The sequence below is a fragment of the Solea senegalensis genome, linkage group LG11 (assembly GCF_019176455.1).
Source record: "Solea senegalensis isolate Sse05_10M linkage group LG11, IFAPA_SoseM_1, whole genome shotgun sequence".
Lineage (NCBI taxonomy): Eukaryota > Metazoa > Chordata > Actinopteri > Pleuronectiformes > Soleidae > Solea > Solea senegalensis.
Window position 1 is genome coordinate 5,889,779 of NC_058031.1, and position 20,868 is coordinate 5,910,646.

Genomic DNA, 20,868 nt, shown 5'->3' on the forward strand with positions numbered 1-20,868 from the left:
AAATATACACTTTGAGGTCACATATTCAAAAATCACATATTTAGTTAGTTCACGGCCTTAAGCTTGACTATGCCTTGTTTTCAATAAGCTTACGCAGTGTTTATGTTCATGCTGTGAGAGTTGGACTCTCCAGCACATCCCATAGATTCTCAGTGAAATTGAGGTTTGCAAAATGATGACTCATGCTCCCTGAACCTTTTCTTTGTTTCACAATTTGAGCCAGATGAATCTTGGCATTCTCGTGTTGAAATACAGTATGCCCCAAATACACATGGTCATTCAGTATATCTGGGTTGTCAGCTGACTCAGCTGACCTTATTTTTTTGGGCACATAGTTTTGCTGAACCTAGACCTGACCAACCGGGGCAATGTCACGTTAAAACAACACCCCCAAGGGCTTTGTCTGGTATACACTGACAGAGATATTACAGATTTTTTTTTGGGTACGACGGAGTATTAGGGCCTAACTGAAAAAAAAAAAAAATTATCTTACGAGATAATGAAGTGGTAATATTACAAGAATAAAGTCGTAATATTAGGAGAATAAAGTTGTAATATTGCGTGAATAAAGTCGTAATATTAAGAGAATAAAGTCGTATTATTACTAGAATAAAGTTGTAATATTACTAGAATAAAGTCGTAATATTAGGAGAATAAAGCCGTAATATTATGAGAATAAAGTTGTAATATTATGTGAATAAAGCTGTAATAATAAAAAAGTTGTAACATTATGAGAATAAAGTCTTTATATTCTGAGAATAAAATCGTAATATTATGAGAATAAAGTCATAATGTTATAAGAATAAAGCCATACTATTACGCTATTACTATAAACTCGAAATATTACTAGAATAAACTGGTAATATTAAAATAGATGTAATATTATGAGAATAAAGTCGTAATATTATGAGAATAAAGTCATAATATTGTGAGAATAAAGTCGTAATAATACAAGAATAAAGTCGTGACATATGTATAACCTGCAACAAGATGAGAAACACTGAGCATTTTGTGTTATATTTTATGAGTTATATTTTATAGTTTGTGCTCAGACATGGATGAAATCATTTCTTTTCTCAAAAGATTTGACTTTTTTTCTCGGCAAAAGTCTGCTGGTCTGGTGCTGTTAATACACAGTTGTTAAAAAAAACAACAACTAATACATTCAGAGATAATGCCCCCCACCCCCCCTCCCCCACTCCCGGCAGGTTGACCACCACTAATTAAACCTCAACCTGTGGGAGACGATCGACGGGTATGCATTAATAACAACTCATTCATATTTCAGAGCAGCAGCCCTCGCTGTGTCTGCCGTACTGAGCCTTAAAATGGGCTGTTGCATCGCGGGCTAGTCTCATAAATGCATGCATGGACGCAAACACACGAGGTTTGCATGAGGTTTAAGGTATTTATTGTTTAAATTGTAGACAGCTAGAGAGGCGGGGGTGATTGGGTGAGAGATGGGCGGGGATTTCAGGAGAGCACTACCCAAGTGATGTGGTGTGGAATTAGGAGACTGGGGGGGAAGGGACCACAGACCATTTCACCAGGGTAATGGCATGCGAATCCCTGGTTGTGGGGCTTTTACTGAGGGTTTCTGCACAGGACTTTAGAGCAGGGGTGGACACTATCAGTGTAAAACCAGTATCATCATCAACGCGAGATAAAAATACATACAAAACAATAAATACAGCAGCTCTGTGTGACTGAGGATTTATTCCTGCTCTGATATTATTTATTTAGGGGCAGTGCGTCCACGGGGAGGTTGCAGAGTGTCGTTGTAAATGCATGTGGCGTTGATTTGATAGGAACCGGCTGCAACGATCCATTTTAAAAGTGACTGCTCTGTGCTAATCAGATTTGAAACAGGACATTAAGTGAAATCTGCCTCCTCGTATCCCATAAAATGTTTATATATATATACAGTATAAAAAAAGGCCTCACAGAAAACACTTTCATTTTTAACCCCACTCCTCCTGGTCCTCGGCGCATAAAGCTACACTGTCTCTGGTCGTTTCTCCAGGATTAAAAAGCAAAAGAGACATTATTGTCTCAATACAAAAGGACGCCGCCACAGTCCGCTAATCTGGACATTGTATTGTTCAGCGGATTAATAGAGTAGTTTTCTAGAGAGCTATACGGACAGTGAGATGATTGTTCGGTCCCGTTAATCACAGTACACAGCTCGTAATGGGGCACAGTGTGATGACTGTGCTATAATTCCTCATTATCGCTTCATGTCTGACACATACAGTACACACACACACACACACACACACACAGGGACACCGCAACGCCTTATCCTTTACCTTAACCACAATTCAACACCTTTACAAACCTTTACCACTCCCTCCGAAGTGAGGTTATGTCTCATTCGGACCAAGTTCTGGTCCCCATGTGGACTACTGGTCCTGACAGGGTCAGTGTTTATACTACGAAAGGTCAGAAAGCGGTAAGAGTTACAAGTATACACACATAGCCTTCATTATAGTTCAGCATTGGGCAAGTTACTCAGGATGAAAGGTAATAATTGACATGACTATGAAATCCTGAATCCACATCAGTGAGACAAAAATGAGCAGAACTTCAAACATGGCGGCCCGTCAAAGCGAAGTCTCTCAAAAGTCAACTTTATGTCTTGTGTGCACATGATGTCACCTGCCACACGTACACGTCATCAAAAGGACAAACACCATCACTACATTACTTATTATTAAGTGCAATACTATTCTTTTGTACGTTATAATCCCCCGCACTGCTTATCACTGGCTAAAGTGATAATATTACACTAGTGTAACATGTTGTAACAAGTGTTTATTAGGAGGGTGAAGCTGAGTCAACACTCTCACTGAATTAGACAAGTATTTAGCAGGGATTTAGCAGGAAACGGTGGTGACACTCGTCACAAGTCTGCCGGGTAGGGAAAAGCTTAGTGGATGAAATGGACGCGTTCACTTGGGACTGAATGAGACTCATTAGAGGAATTAAAAAAAAACATTTCCACAAATGATTTCCTCACTCTGCAGCGGCTGTGCTGTTTGTCCATCTCTGGGAGCATAATTACCCCCTTACTGTCACTGAGCCTGTGTGAGGCGTGTTATTTATTTATTCTTAAATGTGTGCGTCTGGTGTGGTTGCCACAGCAACCGTCCTATCTGGCTCGTAAGGCAGTGTGGGTACTGAAGGCAACCCCCCGTTACCCTAACCGTCCATGAGTGGCAGATTTCAGTTGTGCCCTCTGAATGATGGGGGTGGGTCTCCTGCTTTGAAGAGGATAAGAGTGGTGCTGGTGGGTCTGTGCGTTTGGGGGTCAGAGCACGGATTAGAGTTTCGGATTTTAGGCGAGTATAGCACCAGATCGTGTGTGTGTGTGTGTGTGTTGGTGTGTGCACGAGATTAGACAAAGAAAGTGGAAATGAATGGAGAGGAAGTGACAGCTTAAGAGTGCATATGTGTGTGAGGCAGAGGCAGAGTGGGAGGAGAATCAGTGGCAGGAGAGGATGTTCTACTGAGAGTGTGCAACACTCCAAAGAGCTCAGAGTGAGGGCAGCAGGTGAACCGCTGATGGGAGGCAGCCAGTGAGCTGAGCTGGAGCTGCAGACAAAGAGGAGTAAATGTAGAAAGAGAGAGAGGAGAGACAACTGTGGAGGAGAAAGAGAGGAAGGAGAGGGCTGCCTCACTAGAGGAGAAGCACAGAGAGTGAGTCATCTGACTTCACAGGGAGCCATCCCGACCTACGACTGCCACTGTGTGAGTAAGTTTCGCTGCTCTGCTCCTCACACTCGTCCAGGTGACATGTGGTGACTTCTTCACACGGGTCAGTGTTCCTGTGCTGCATCATCATCATCATCATCATCATCGCTAACCAGCTGGGCTGTGTTATGTAATGTGTTGTGGTGTCGAGATGAAGCTGCTGTGGCTTAGTGCTGCAAAACTGATCGGGAGGAGGGCTTATATGGTAACTCTATACGCAGCGCAGACAGGTGTGTGTCTGTGTGTGTGTGTGTGTGTGTGTACAGCAGTGAGTAACTTGTGCTGCACCACATGTTTGTGATGATGGGCCAATTACGCTTTTCTTTGATGTGTGTTTTCCTGCTTCCTCTATCCTCAGCCCAGAGTGGAATATAGATGTGTATGTTGTCATTAATTATTATTTAGCGTGTGCATGTGCATAAATATTCCTGTCTGGTATGTAAATGTGTCGCTACAACGAGAGAAATGAAAGCTTTTTCTTTCCCATAATGAAATAAGCGCTTGTGTCCTGCATCCATCTATTGTACATCACTTCTAATTAAGAGTTCAGCGCAGCTGGTGCTTCACCGTTTCCCCGCTCTCCCGTGGGAGAGCTGCTGCTGCTGCTGCTGCTGTTGCTGCTGCTGATGCTGATGCTGATGCTGATGCTGGGGCACTTTGCCTTCTTCATGTTTACTGAGTCCACTGAGAAAAGGCGTGTATTCATAATTGTTTCCTTTGATTGAGGATCCACTTGTTGTGTAACAGTAACATGTTGATGATATATGCTATATGAAGTCACCGAGGAACACAGTGACTGTGTTTCCCCCCTTCATTTACCATCACTGAGCATAATGTGCTGCATATTTCTCACTTTCTCACCATTTCAGCTCCACTTTCATACCACTCGATCACTGTGCGTGTGTGTGTCTGTGTGAAATGACTGAATTAATCAAACAAATTGAAAAGCTGCTCTGCAAACTGGCCAGTTGTTGGTGTCAATAGGGCACCATATCCTGCAGAAGGAATCGATCAGTGATTCTCTGGGGATAAAGTCATCCCAGGCAAGATATTGAGTTTAGAATAAAGGATGCGCGGCCGTACTATATATTTAGTTTTACATTAGCAACGTGTCACTCTCTGGAGTTAGACAGGAGAAATGTTTGGTTTGACTTAATATTGAACTGTGTGCATTGTGTCGTACAGAAGAAATAAACCTTATATGTACTGCAACTTAATTGTCCTAAATGGACTTTGGGTTGTGGAAATGAATTTGTCACACAGAGTAATTCATAGTATAGAAAATATAACTACATTTACTGAATGGAGTCATGGAGTTAAATATAAATTTTGTGGCTGTTTTTAATTCCTTCTATTCTATCAGCCTTATTTTATTATTTATTTATTTTATTTTTACCTCAAAATTATTATTTATAATTATTTATTAAAATAAACCCTTACTCTCCAGGTTTACTCTAACTCTAAGAACTCTAGTCTTTAAAAAAGAATTGTGCTGCTCAATGAGACCAAATGACTTTTCTCGAGGCAGTGACTTTTATTGATCTCAAACTGGGTGACCTTTTTTGACCGAACGTTCTCTTGCTTTTGTCTCGTCACAGGAAACAAGATGGGAGTGACCCACGGATTTCTGCAACACTAGAGCCCCAGCTGTTCCAGGCTACACTCCCTTACACCACCTCACCATTCCACAAAGTAGGAGGAGTTTACGCTTTGACCTCTAACCTTATATCTGAAGGACCCTTGTTTGACCTTTTCTCTGTGATCTTTGTCCGGTGTCTCCGCTGATCTTGTCCCTACACCTGCTCCTGCCTGTATTTAGACTCTCATGACTGTATTAGACTCACGGTCTCACGCTGCGCTACACTGATTTGAATTCTTATCTTCTTTTAACTTGTATAATTAGACTGCACGGCGCTCCGATGATTGTTTCCTGATTCGGTTAACAGGGATCTATTTTTAGCGGGAAACTGATGGCTTTCACGCTAATAATTTCTTCCATAAAAGCAAACTAAACACAGCACGCGTGAGCCCGTGTCATCATTTTTAAATCCAAAGAAAAACGTCATTTGTCATTTGTCATTTGTCATTTAAGTGGGAAATTAAATTCAGTTTGCAGGGTGTTGGTAAGGATAAGCTAAAATAATATATATACAGTAGATGATATATATGAGTTTATTTCAGTTGTCAATCATTTTAAGATTTTCAGTAGTCATGTGACTACCCCATGGGAAACACATTATATGACAAAAGACTAATTTACTGTAATTTTGAACTCATAATGTAAATGTAGAATAATTGAGCATGAGTAAGGATGAAAATCATTTCATGACAGCACTACTTATATTATATCCTAATGGCACCTTTTAAAAAACATAGAGTCAAAATGTAGATGTCTATTAGTGGGGGAAAAAAGGGCATCTGGCCTGGACAAATCTGTGCAGGAACATAGAAACCAAATCTGAGCACTGCAGCGGCGATTAGAAGTGGATATGGTCTCACGTGGGATAGGTTTCAAAAACCCTGCTTCACATTTGGGATGGGGACTTAACACTTCTCACAATCTGACTTGATGCGAGTCGAGCAGCAGGAGTGGGAAGAGCGAGCGATTAAAGGAGAATTTGGAGAATGGTTTGTTCCGCAGTCGTTCCCTGATCCCTGCAGCTCATGCCATCTGTAGGTGCCTCAGACTTAGCACTTACAATTAGTCAGACATGAGGAGAGGATTTACAGTTTCATGCCTTCTTGTGTTGTTTTCTACATCCTGGAGGACAGTTTACTTTCCCACACTTGTAATTATCTAGTTTTCTACCACCCTGTCTATTAACACAAGTTCTCTATTGGGGAACAGCATGTTAATGTGCCATACAATGGCTCATGGGGCATTACTCACAGGAGTTTATCACTTTAATCAGAGCCCTTTGAAAACCAGGTCAATCTGCAATTAACCCCACCAGGTCTTATTGACACCGCCTGAGTCAAACTGCACGACTGAACTCTATATTAATAATGCATCATGTGTCTGGGATGGAGGGGGTGATGCAGACATGGTGCAGTGGTTAAAACTGTCACCTGTCAGCTAGAAGGTTCTGGGTTTGAGCCTGAGCGACACCCAGGGCCTTTTTGAGTTTGCATGTTCCCTTGTTTTCTAAGTGTTTAACCCGGGGGTCTCAGAATCCTGAGTCGATGTCCTGAGGCCCTACACTTATTTATGATAATGAAAACTGGCTCATACTGCATTAGAATTATATATAAGCCTTATTACTACTTGTCTACATGTTTTTTTTGATTTCACATTTTGTTTCTGTCTGTTTTTGTTATTTCCGGATTCATATAGCGTCAAAAATATGTTTTCTTTTCCGTGAACTATATATCAAAGCAAACACCTTTACTTTTAAATGGTGTTCAATTTCATCATGATGGATTATCAAGATGTACTTTTCTAATTTGTAATCACTAAACAGTACATTTTTCCCAAACTGTCGCCCCTCTCCTGACCAGGCTAGAGGTTCACTTCGCTCGAGGTCATTTTCAGTTTGAGGCCCCTGGATTAATCCAAACACTATATTTTAAATGTGCAAAAAGTAGTGGTTTCATTTCATTTCATTTCATTTATTCTATTCACACAATGCACAAATCCCTTGAGAAAACCAAAAACAAATAATAAATACAGTTGTTGTTTGTTTTGCACGTGCCATGATCAGAAAGGAGAGGAAAATCTTATCTTTCCTGCCCTTTACACATTACAGACACACAGTACTAGACATACAGTAGATGGTCTGTCAGTCCCGTCACTCAGCAAACAGTTACATGTGGACGTTTGCAGGATGAGGCCAACCACCAAGCAAAAGGTTAATGAATAGCCACCAGGGGGCAACCCTGCCGGTTGCAGAAAGAAGTCTGTTTGAATGGAAGTCTATTGCAAGATAAATTTACTTCTCACTTGATTCACAACAGCAGTAAATCTCAATCGCCAGTTTCAGCTCTTCTTCATTAGAACAAGATGTCAGTTTTGTAAATGACGTTTCCATTTAGAGCTGAAAAAGCCACATGAGGCATGTATGTCAGTATTACTAAATCATTAAATGCTAAATTAGGAATATTTTCAGTAAATAAATAAAACTTCTGTTACACTTTTTTTTTTGTATTTTCTTCTTGTATTATTATAGGTTATCCTTACAGTTCCAACAAACTTCAATCACACAGTCCATTTTTATTTGGTTTTGCTGTTTTTAATGCTGTCCTCCAGGACACACATATGTCCAGAAACTAGAAACAAACACTAGAACAGGTGAAGGTCATGTCACGTAGTGCGCCCTTGAAAACATAAGTGACGTTTATGAGGCGCTTGTGTGATTGACTGCTGGTTGCCGGTGACATCTGCTCATTTGCGGTAGGAAAATCTCAACATGGTGTTGGTGAAATTGCAAATTGCGAGGCTTCAAAATGGTGGCTCAGATTCTTACGGGTGACATCACGACCGGTCGCCACTTGATTTGACTACAAAAGCATCAGCAAAGTACACACACACATAAAACCTGTGATATACAGTCCAGTGCTCATAGGGCAGGGTTTCCTTGCTATAATTGGGCGGGCTTTCCTATCAAACTGTAGACACCAGTATAATTTACAACCCACTCTTCCCAAATATTGCACCAGTCAGGGAGAATCCTTATATTCCTCCATAAATTAGAGATGCAGTAGAAATCCTAAGCGGCCATAAAATAGCTGGAACCAAAATGCAGAACTGGGAACCAGACCTACTGGAAAAAATTACAAAAATAACGCCATAACTATCCTTCTTTATTCTCGTTCCGCTGGTCCAAGTCTTCATGAGGTCTGTGAGGATGCACAGCGGTAAGGAATTTGAAGACAGAGGAGGTCTTGTGCATTTAATTTGCCCCTTGTCACAATAAAGATCCAATTAGCTCTCATAATGAAAGGTCTCAGTTCATACGCCTACTCTGATTGCTAACCTGACTCCCCACAGATTTACTGTAGATGACTCCTCTAGTCTGGTCAGTTGTGCAAAATGTTCTGTCCTTCTTGTCACTGCTTTGTTTGCTTACTTTTTAAATGTGTGGCGTGTAAGAATTAGTGACATCTAATGGTGAGACTGCAGAGTGCAGCTGGCTTTTCCATTGCAGGAAGACTTAAAGGAATACGTCACAGATTTCTATTTAGCTTTGTATTACTAGAATAGGGGTAGTATTTTTGAATAATTGTGCTTCCCAACCTCAGTTTCCCCTGAGTTGAGAAATATTTTCCTTTTTTTTTTCTTTGTTATGTGCCCATCAGTGACACTTGGTCTGAGCCTTGAAACGGCAACACTAATTCTGCGCTTTTTAGACCCACTCGTGGGTCTAAAAGGGGGACGGGACCTCATTCCCAGAATGTAAACAGTGTCCGCCATCTTTGGGCGTTACCGTTCTTCTTTTGCATAGTAAGCTGCAGCTTCAAAAATGCAAAATTCAAATCCTTTCAACATGGCGGACTCTGAAAAGCAAGGTCCTTCCCTAAAGTATATATAAGAGACTAAAGCAATTATGCACTATACAAACACATACAGTATATGGGTATTATATATATAATTTCAGACAACACAACCCTACTAAGCACACCGGAACGTTTGTGATGTCCTTATTCTGTAGATAATTTGTTTGCACAGCTGGTGATCTTCCTACTTTGGAGTGTCGCTTGCACTGTCGCCATCCTGCCTGTGCAGCTTCTGTGAGAACTGGAAGGTGTTGAATGACTTGTCTATTGGAGAAGGCGAGTTTTGGACTCCACCTCTGGGAACCTGTCAGCTTAAGTCACAACAGTGTTTGGGATTCAGAAAGATGTGGGTGATACGATGTTTGGATCTCCTCCCATGGTACTTTTAACCAAGAAAGAGTGGCAAAGAAGGAAGGATGAGTAGAAGACATCAGCGTCTTTCAGAGGATCATAACTTCAATCTTTAATCGTCCTTTGCTGCTTTTTGTGGAACTCTAGGCTGATTGCACTAATCTTGTATATTTAAATTTCCCACTGGGAGAGCCTGCAGATCTTGTTTCCAGCACGGTTTGCAGTCATGGTTGCAGTGAACAGTGATGTAGCTTTACGTTTGGTGTCACAGTGGGACTCAACTGTCAACTGTTTGCCATTTAACCAGTGCACAGCAGCAAAGAGTTTCTAATCCAAACCTGGTGAAGTTGACGCGTCGCTTGATGCTGCAGTTTTGGGACACTCTAACAATGGCTAAACCCAACGTTAACCCCTTCAGTCCTCCAATGATGACAAAGGCACATTGGAGGAAACCCTTACATGTAAGTATAGCCTTACTTTTGAAATGCTGTGTGGAAAGCAGAACACAGGAGAGGAGACGAGAGGAGCCACGTCATTCTTTATTTATTTAGCAAAATTTGTTGGACACCTGTCTTCCCAAAGTGAAGTTACAGTTGCGAATGCAGAACCTGACAGGTCACAGCTGTTTGTTGTCGTTTGTGAAAGGGATGACCTTTTTTTAGTTTTAAAAATGAACTTCTTCATTTACTGTAAAGCAACTGATCACATGGGGTTTGACACGTCTATGCATTTTGAGCACGGACATACGGTTCTCTGCATAATTGTTGTTTAAACCCAAAGATAATATGAGGCTGAAGGATACTACTCATATTGTTCTAATCTCTGGCTAATTGTGTTGAAGCTGGGTTGTTTACTTTCAGGGTTTGTGGCAGCCTGTGTTTGCACATGGTGGAGGACTTTACTCAAACTCACACTGGAAGCTAAAACCTAACTGTTCTGTACACAAACTGCGGTCGCGGCTATTTCTAGCTTTACTGGCTCAGTCTTTTCAGCCTTTATTTGATTACAAACCAATGCACCTGTGGACTATTGTAATTATACCCTTCTGCAGAAGTTGTAGTTATGGCCGCGGTCGGCGAATGCATGATGGATTTGCATGAGACAATTTAAAAGGACAAAAGTCCCACAGCTGTGTTTGGGGTTCCAAAACAAGCCGGTAAGTGTTGAACCTTTGAAAAAAGGTGGACCAGTCACACTTGACTCTGCAAAAGTGACTGACAAAAACCACAAGAGTGAGAGACGGGAGATCACATGCAGCAAGTAGTCAATATTGACTCAGTTAAATATGTGTCTGAACTTTGCCATTGTTTGAATTAATGGGAACAGTTGACAGAACATGTGTGCCGTGCCATCTTAATGACTCCCATCACATTTAAGATGAAGTGCGTGCTGGGACAACATTTGTCCTGAAAATACCACAACTTTCTGTTTTGGGTCGTGGACAGTCAGAGCTCTGCAGTCTCAAGTTAAAGTTGTGTTTAATTACTTTGATGTGTTTCAGAATCCATCTTCAAAAAAATGCCACTTTATTTCTCTAAGCCTTCATAATGGAGATTTTCATGTACTTCATATACATATTGTTACACCTCTTTGTGTGATAATTAATGTTTTTAGTCAGCTGCAATGAAAAAACAACCAAAGGAATAACAAACTGAAACTAATTATACTTATAATTAGTTGAAAAGAGGGATTTTATGCTTAATAAAGATTCATAGTGGGTGTTGGGTTGTCTTTCAGAACCATTTATGGATCTGAACCTTTCCATATAACACAGTCAATGATGATCATGCAGCTAATGGAAGAGTTAACGCTTCCGTTCTTATCTAGATTCAAAGAGTTTCTTGTCATATGTACTGTAAGAAAACACATTTCTCTGTGCGATGAAGTTCTTTCTTGCTGTCCACACAAATGCCCAGTTAAAAGTCAAAGAAATAGATAAATAGTTCAAATAGATAAATAGTTAAGTAATAACACTGCACACTATAGGGGCAGTATAAGTGGAAATGCAATAGAAATAGACATCTGTTTTATATATATATGTATATATATATATATATATATGTATATATATATATATATACATATATATATATATATAAAATAAAATGAAAAGAGCTAACGGTCAACAGGGGAGTTAAAAAATGTTTAATAATGTTTAATAATTTGACTGAGCTACGACAACATGCTCTATTCTGCAGGTGCAAAATACACAAGAGCCCTTTTGTGTATTTTCCTTGCAGGCATTTGAAACGGACTATTGTTCAGTTCTTTGCTGGGAGTAAACTCAAATAAACATAAAAATACACCAGTAACAGAGCATGCCCTCCTATCCGTGCACAGTGATGAGTCAAAGCTTTAACCCCAGGGATGCAGGGATGAACTATTGTCAAGCATACAAAGTATACAAAGCAGGGAATGGACCTCCACACCCAGCAAATGAACTTAAAACATTTCACTCTCCTCTCTCCAGACCACAGACTTATTTGAAATGATTGAAAAGATGCAGGTAAGAAGATGACGATGATAAATTCATCTTTCTGTTTTTGTCTTAGGTCTCTAAACGTTACTCACCAACCAACTAACCAGTCAGCGTGTCTCTAACTAATTCTACAGCATCTCTGACCCTCTGCTCCACGACAGCTCTGCACATGAGAATTATACCGAGTCTGGGGAATTCAGAGGGAGTTGTCAGAGGATTTAACACGTCTCGCTGTCTCTATTAACATTCAGGTTGTAACACTGGGAGTGACAGCACTGTAAAGCTTATTATCTCACCTCAGAAAAATTGTCTCCTTGTTTCTCGAGGCTGAGGAAGGATGTTTTCTTTTAAATCACATGGTGATGTGTTACTGATTCATGCTGTAGCACACATTGGCCATTGTTAACATAAAAACTATGAATAAGTCATAATAGCTTTCAGTGTCTCGCTGTCCACTGTATGTATATTTTCGATGTAACTTGGGATGTGATGCAGTACGGCCTTGTTCAACACTCGTACTGTGATTACAGCTCTAGACTGTCACCGCCTTTAGTCATCATACCATCATAAACACAGACTGATCACTATTAGCTCTTTTCCAGCAAGATTCGGCACGGCACGGCGCGACTACTCGTTTTTCTTTTTTTGCTTTTCCATTATTAGTACCTGGTACTTTTTTTTAGTACCTGCTCTGGTGTGTGTGCTGAGCCAATACTTAAATGTGACGTGAACAGACTGCCAGCCACTGATTGGACAGAGCGTGTTGTCACTGGAAGAGTCATGAGCGCAGCATCCGACACAAGAATCAAACCAAACTGTAGATCAGTTAAAAAGACTTAAAAACTATATATATCTTGAAAGTAAATGTCAAAAATCTCAGTATTTAACAGAGAAGTCTGGTGTATTTAGCGACCGCATTCCCGAAAATCCCGTTCCTGCAGGAAGTACTGAACGATTCTGTGAAGAAATCTTTTTAATGAACTGATTCTAATGATTCAGTATACCGAAAATAACTGCTTTACAAGTCACTCGTTTGTGTGTGTGTCACGTATAAAATGATGGCAAGTTTCATGCAGCCGTGCTATGATGACCCACCTTGAGGAGGCACTACAGTAATGGAAAACAATACCAAACTGAGTAGAGTCATGCCGTGCCGTGCTGAGCCATTCCAAGTCGTTCTGGATCTGTATATTGGAAAAGTGCCATTAGTGCTACAAAAGTGATTACTGCACTCTGTTTTTGGAAAGGTCATTAAAACAGCTCACACCTTAGGCTTGGTTTTGATTCTTTGACTTTTTAATACCATGATAAACTGGCCCATACGTAATAAGGGTAGGATGATATAAGTGCTTCCTTGCCCTTAATCGATGCAGTGGCATCTCATCGTATCACTGCACCTCTGCATCACTCCCTCTTACTCTCTTTCATACAGAAACACACAGACTCCAGGTCTGATGGAGGTTTTTTTTTTTCACTCAGCTCTGCATCTTTGTAATAACCCGTGTTTTTTTTTAATTGTCACACTTCCCCTGATGTGCGACGACAGACTTTCCCATCAAACGCCCGCTCTCTCGTATCCTGTAGTTGTCTCTCAGTGTTCCTGTTTCCTAGTGTAATGCATCTCTCTCTTTACCCATCTGTTCCTCTCTGACTTTGCCTGCTGCACATCTACTGGGGAAAAAGTGCTATTACGTAACATGATCGAACACTTTTGTCCCTCAGTCTGATCTGTTTGTATGTACAGTTATTTGTATTGACTTTTTAAATGCAAGGCCAGCTGCAATCACTGGCAGAGCATGACACGTTTGTGTCCGGTTGTCTTATCCTCTCCTCTCTTTCAGGGCAACAGAATGGATGAACAGAGATGCGCCTTCCCTCCCCCACTCAAGGTATGACTGTGCGACACATTATTCACACGGCGTGGTCATTGTTTCCTGACTGCTGCAACATATCTTGCTTCAGCAGACAGACAGTTTTACTCATAATGCAATGAAATTTTTTTTATTTATTGAATAGAAAGTGAGTGAGTAATAGCAGATGGAAGACAATATGATGTTTGTGGGTCATGATCTAAAACTCTGTATATGTTATGGAGGATCATGACTTTCATTAAACATGCATCACTAACACATTTCTAAGAGGCTGAACTGACTTCCATTGCATAACAGTTGTGCAGTTACTGAAACAGTGTCCTCCGGGATTACAGAGTTGGACTGCGTGGTTATTTTCTGCATTTGATGTCGGAACAAACAAACACTTGTTCTTGTTTTTTTCCCCTTCTCTTTATTTATTCAGACTGAGGAGGACTACATTCCATACCCAAGTGTTCACGAGGTATGATGTGCTGCAGTAACACTTCATGGGAATGTGTGTATCTTTCAGATATCAATCCAGTCCCCTCCCCCTCCTGTCCTTATATTACTTCTACAGCCGTCTGTCTGTCTGTTAATTGCATAACTGCCTAATGGGACACTTCAAACACAGGCTTCAAACTTGGCAGACACACACGCGGCATTCGTAGTGAGGACACTCCCTTCAGCCTAACCTTAACCACCACAAATCGCGCGTTTCCATCGAGTAGAATGGTTCTTTTTCCTTTCCATTAGAATAGTACCAAAATAACCAACGTACCTACATAATGCTAGCTTGCTGACACGGCCATCGAGCACAGCACACACCCCGTCTTCCGAGTAAAGGCACTGTTCGCAGTTGAACACCAGCCTGACCAAGGGCTCCAAACCGTACTGTACCGTACCCTTACCCTGACCCTAAAACCAGGTCTTAACACTTAAAAGGGCTTTTTCGGGGTGACAGAACCTGAGGACCCACCAAAATGACACCCAGATTAATGACATGTTTGTGGAACGGTTCACTCACGTGGCAGGTGACTTACAAAGGGCACCCGTGTCTGCATTGTTGACATTGTTTGGAGAAGAGATGCGAGGGAGCGGGCGTAGGTAGGACACTAGTTAACATAATTCTGTGCATCATCCACTTGCTGTTTTGCATTTTTGTGACAGGTGTTGGGCAGAAGAAGCCCCTTTCCTCTCATCCTCCTGCCTCAGTTTGGTGGATATTGGATTGAGGGGACCAACCATGAGCTGAGTGATGCTCTGGACTCAGAGCAGGTGCAGCCTCTGTCCCCAAACAGCCGCACCAAGCTGGAATGTAACACAACAGCCACACTCTACCGGAAACACTTCCTGGGCAAGGTGAGTGACGAACAATGTTGTGCTGATGCTCAGTTTCTTACTTGCACACACCAGTCTTTAAATCCCTCTTCTTTTCCTTTTCCATTTAAAAATGTAAAGCCTTTTCACTGCAGACCCTTGTTTTCTCTTCTCCTTTAGTTAAGACATGTGAGAAGAGTAGTAAGGCGTTTAAGATTTGGTAATGTTTTTGTCCCTTAGCCACAGCTCACTCAGTTGAACTATCTGTACTGGCAACCCAGACATCAGTGCTATGAGCTGCATTATTGGGTGGTTGTCAGTGGGATACACAACAGGCCAAAATACAAATGAATGTACTGATTGTAATATTGTTATAAGTGAAGCCAGCCTTGTTTTATTACTTAAAATGTAAACATGCTACTGGTTATTCCACATGCTTTATTTCTATTTATGTTTTTTTCTATAGATCTCAAAAGTAAAACCATTTTCTTTTATTTCTGTTCCTAAAAATGAGCCGAGCAAACTTTGAACTGTGACATATTTCCAAATTTCACAAATTTAATCCGATTTAAAAACTTTTTTTTCTAGTTTTTGCTCAGGTGTGTTCATATAGTTGCTGAAAAGAAATCTTTTTCATCAGATTGCCCATAGGTTGTGCATATAAGGCACTTTATACTGCACATTCTCATCACCTCTGTATGGAAGAAAACAGCCTAAATGCTCTGTGTTCTCAGGGTTAAGGTTGCAGTACAATACAATGACACTTTGATCAAACAATCATGTTTTGTTTTTTTTACTTAATTAAGTCAGATCTATTTTAAAAGGCGTCCTCTATTACTTACTTTCCACATGACTGCAGTTATTATCAACATCATTACAACGACTCCCTCCTCCTCAAACGAGCCTCACTCCTCTCATAGAATATTTACAGTAATCATGAAATAATGAAAATGCAATAAGCAAATCCCAGTGGACAAAACCACTAACTGGCACCACTCTCACTGTCTCACCACATACAATGTTTTAATGAAGATACATTAGACTTTGCCACCTGTTCTCTCTCCTCTCTCCCTCACACACACACACACACACGAGTGTGCCTGCGTATGACAGTATAATAATGACCGTATCTGTGCTCTCTGCCCTCAGGAACACTTTAATTACTATTCAGTGGACGGTGCCCTCGGACACATGGTGTTCTCCCTTAAGTATGATGTGATCGGTGGCCAGGAACATCTCCGGCTAATGCTCCGGTAACGTGGATTATGCATACCACAATGTCTCCTGTGGGTGGGTGGGGTGGGGGGGGCGGGAACATCTGCCATTGACTGAGTGAACAAGCTCTCCCTGCACGTTTGTTATCGTAAGAGTCGTAAAGTTTGAGTGTGCCAACAGCACTGTCACTTTCACAGCAGGGTAACAGATGGACCATTTAGTCCAGCGAGAGTGGAGTGGGTGGAGTGGGTGGGGGGAGTCAAATGATAGTCCTTTCTGACACATTCTGGGTATCCGGCTCTGCACTGAATTCACTGTTTTATGACTTCACTTTAGGACCAAACTGAAAACCTACCATGATGTGATCCCCATTTCCTGTTTGACAGAATTTCCTAATGTGGTGCAAATGGCCAAGGTGAGAAGAGGCCGCCTTTTTTTTCATGATGCAAAGTGTGTCTGTTTTGACCTTCTGACCTTTTATTTTTTAAATCCAAGCTTGTCTGTGAAGAGGTCAACGTGGACCGCTTTTTTCCTGTCCTGTATCCAAAAGTAAGAACTGGTTTGTTTCTTTGCAGTTGCATTTAGAAACAGTGTGAAAAAACTGTGAAGATCTCCTCCACAATTTCTTATCATGTCTATATTTATTTACAGGCTTCGAGACTTATAGTCACCTTCGATGAACATGTTATCAGCAACAATTTCAAATTCGGGGTCGTCTATCAAAAGTTTGGACAGGTAAGCTTTTTAAATCTCGATGTGATCCAACAGTAAAGATGCCCTTTTTTCCTGGGATTGTTCTGTAAAAGAATAATCATTCACATTCACTGTAAAGCACGTACGATAAATTGTAATTACTGTTGTGTTTTTTTTTTCAAGAAAACCTCATCACCTTGAGTCTTAACACTCCCATTTCTCTCAGTTTCTGAGGCAATCACAGCCTTCTTGTTTGCTGTGTGGCAGACAGAAGACAGAGGAGCTATTAAATGCTTTGCTGAGAGCACTTTGCCTTTAAATAGAGACCTGAATATATATTGATCTGCACTGTCAGTCTCTTAAAGCCTGCAGCAGTTTAAGTGTGTTGATAAATACACTGTGAATGAGCCAAGGGTCATTTCAGGAAGGCCCCTAAGGACCCTCTGGTCACCATTCAGGGCATTTACTGTTCTGAAGGAGTGCCACATGAAGGGAAAACCTGGCGATGGGTTCGGTTAGCATCGTGCATGAGGAAATGAAATAGAAATATTCTGCAGGACACACAAGCTTCTTCTCAGGTGATGTTTCAGTGTGTTGATTTTGAGGCCGGCTTTGTGTCCACGTTACTTCTCCACATGACGATAAGAACTACTCAACCCTCCATCACAGATGATCGTTACTGCGCGAGCCGTCGCTTAACATCCTGTTATCTGCTGCTTTAATTGATCGAAGCCTCATTTGTGGTCTCAAATGCAATATTTAGTGTGTTTGAACAAGAGCAGCAAAACACAGAAGATACGCACTTTACTTACCGGCTTCCTGGTATTGACCCGACTGATGTGTTGCAGTAAAAAAAACACACCTGATATAAAATTCTCAAAAGAAAAACCTTTTCTTTTCTTTTTTTTTCAGTCTGCTGCTTAAAAGTTTTACATTTTTAATGCGTGTCATTAAAAATGGAGACTACTGTGCAAAGCTTAGGGATTTAAACTGTGAAATATAATTTGGTCCTTAAAGCCTTGGGTTTTATGAGGGTTTTTGATTGATTACAGACTTCAGAGGAAGAGCTGTTTGGCAACAGTGAAGAGAGTCCTGCCTTTGTAGAATTCCTGGCGTTTTTAGGAGAAAAAATTGAGCTGCACAACTTTAAAGGGTAAGAAGTTTGCTTATTAGTCTTGAATATGAACAGTGTTTTTGTGCTGCAGTGTGTGACTTATGTAGTTGTTGATGTTGTTATTCTGCCTCTGTTTGGTCTTCGTGAACAGAAATTCTTATTTGTATGCTCATCTGAAAACAGGCTTTGTCAAGCAATACAACAACTTGGTTTATTGACTAGTAGAAACAAAACAAACCCATTTTGAAGCCTTGAGATGTTTTTGTAACCAGAAATTCACTGACATCACCTGCACCTATTGCACGATACCAGCCGTTAATTACACTGGTTTCCACTCGTATGTGCTGTGTTTTTATTGTTTTTTTCCTTTAAATGGGACCTAAATGAAAAAAATCCATGTTATATTGTATTGAAAACACCTAAAACGAGTTATTGTGAACATTCACTCCATGTGAATCAAGTGAGAAGTCAGCTTGTTTTCCCCATAGACTCCCTTTCAAACATTTTTTACCCCCTTGTGGCTGTTCAATGTATTCTTACTCCTGGGTTGGTTTCAGGCAGCAAACTACAGTTGACAGTCAGCTCTCTGAATGCTGGTTTTGTCCCTGCAGTGGTGATGCAGTGCTGTCCTTTCATCCCCCTGTCTGTGTTCTTCTAGTTTCCGCGGGGGGTTAGACGTGACTCATGGACAGACCGGCACAGAGTCTATCTACTGCAACTACCGCAACAAAGAGGTCATGTTCCATGTGTCCACAAAGCTGCCTTACACAGAGGGGGACACCCAACAGGTACTGTAATACAACACTAGGCGAACACACCTTTAATGATTCACTGCAAGCTGCCAGACAGGTTCCCTCTGGGTATTATAGTCCCAGTATTTTGCATGTTGCGCCAAACAGCTGCAGCACACATTTGCAAAGAAAGGACTCGGTAAAAAATGTAAATCCCATTACATGTATGCCTTATTTTCGGTTTATCTGAAGAGCAGACCTCCCTCGTAGTCACTTAAAGCTGCTTTGCTCAGATAGCCGCATACTCCTCCTCCTCCTCCTCCTCCTCCTCTGCTGCACATATACATAAAACTGATAAGACTGATTAATAGCGCAAGCCTGCACACCATTTGCACGGGATGCACAGATGAACAGCCGAAGGTGTTGAACACTGGCTCCTTTGAGCAATCTTTAGAGGAAACAGCGCTCCCTGGAGGCGTTTCACAAACTCACATCAAGACAATTCATCAGTCGGCATTGCACGACAACAGCACTGCAGCTGCGTCTTCAAATACAATACAAATGTAGGACACTATTTCAAAGTGTTTTCTTATGATTTCCTCAGTTACATGTCATTTGTCTGTAAATAATATGTTTGAAGTTGTTGTGTTGCTGTCGTGTTGCAGTTACAGAGGAAGAGGCACATAGGGAATGATATCGTGGCCATCATATTCCAAGAAGAAAACACTCCGTTTGTACCAGACATGATCGCCTCCAACTTTCTCCATGCCTACGTCGTGGTCCAAGTGGTCAACCCATGTTCTGACGATGTTCTCTACAAGGTGGGTTATTTCCCTCGCTCCTCCACACATTCTGTACTTTGCTGCCTTGTGCAGATCATATTTAAAGTTGTGTCTCGCTCTCTGTTCTTAGGTGTCGGTGACTGCACGGGATGACGTACCTTTCTTTGGCCCAGCCCTCCCAAACCCTGCCTTCTTCAAAAAGGTAAGCAAACATGTTGACCTGAACTACTGCATCGTCTTGCCAGTGTTTTTTCTCCGGGTTTATACTCCGTCATGTGTCTCCGACCTTCTCTTCCCAGGGCCCCGAATTCCATGATTTCCTTTTTACGAAGCTCATCAATGCTGAGTATGCCTGCTACAAAGCTGAGAAATTTGCCAAATTAGAGGTGAGTTGTGCATCTCTGGCCACATCCATACTAGATATCCTTGGCTTTTCTTGATTTCATGTCCTTGTTCACGTCTTTGTTTGCGTGTCAGGAGCGGACACGGTCAGCTTTGTTAGAGACGCTGTATGAGGAGCTTCATGTGAACAGCCAGGCCATGATGGGAGTTGGAGGAGAGGACGACAAACTTGAAAATGGGAGTGGAGGAGGAGGGGGATTTTTTGAGTCCTTCAAGGTAACTGGAGCGGCTGCAGCAGAGACTGGGGGTTCACACTGACACATTTACTTCTGGCAAAGTCCTGCTTCAGTGGAAAAGCTAAAACAAACAAAACAAAAAACAAACACAGTTTTCTACACAGATTAAAATTTAATTTCAAATTTCAAACATAGAATTATGGCAACTGGTTAACTTAGTGACGCATCCATAGATTTTTTTGCTGCATATCCACTGTTGGGTCGTGTTGACAGTTGGTTTTCCAGACATCCAGAATCTCCAGGGCCACAGTGAAGTGTTTCTAAGACGGATTATTTGTACAGTCTCTCCAGTGTGTGTGGGTTTTTGTCGATATTTCATTCTACGTGCCTCCAACAAAACCACAAAAGATCTCACATTATCAAACTCACAACCAGGTAGTTAATCAGTTGCTCCTCTCTTCGCCCAAAATGCTCTATGTTCAGACATGAAGATTATCACGGTCAATTCA

General features: G+C 41.3%; 1 protein-coding gene across 17 annotated transcripts in view; it reads left to right on the plus strand.

Moving 5' to 3' along the window:
- The window catches only part of rap1gapa (RAP1 GTPase activating protein a), a 44,922-nt gene that overhangs the window by 16,734 nt on the left and 7,320 nt on the right, over nt 1-20,868 (plus strand). For 10 of the 17 annotated variants that reach the window (XM_044037955.1, XM_044037941.1, XM_044037946.1 and 7 more), the window contains 14 exons: nt 5,352-5,445; nt 13,918-13,965; nt 14,372-14,410; nt 15,097-15,288; nt 16,396-16,499; nt 16,798-16,876; nt 16,957-17,010; nt 17,113-17,196; nt 18,207-18,307; nt 18,927-19,056; nt 19,665-19,820; nt 19,912-19,983; nt 20,081-20,167; nt 20,259-20,399. In XM_044037955.1, the coding sequence (XP_043893890.1) occupies nt 5,352-5,445; nt 13,918-13,965; nt 14,372-14,410; nt 15,097-15,288; nt 16,396-16,499; nt 16,798-16,876; nt 16,957-17,010; nt 17,113-17,196; nt 18,207-18,307; nt 18,927-19,056; nt 19,665-19,820; nt 19,912-19,983; nt 20,081-20,167; nt 20,259-20,399 (1,381 nt within the window). Of the gene's footprint in view, nt 1-3,455; nt 3,755-5,351; nt 5,446-9,167; nt 10,059-11,749; nt 12,104-13,917; nt 13,966-14,371; nt 14,411-15,096; nt 15,289-16,395; nt 16,500-16,797; nt 16,877-16,956; nt 17,011-17,112; nt 17,197-18,206; nt 18,308-18,926; nt 19,057-19,664; nt 19,821-19,911; nt 19,984-20,080; nt 20,168-20,258; nt 20,400-20,868 lie in introns of those variants that run through there. The other 7 variants (XM_044037957.1, XM_044037951.1, XM_044037956.1 and 4 more) reach the window with 7 other exon arrangements.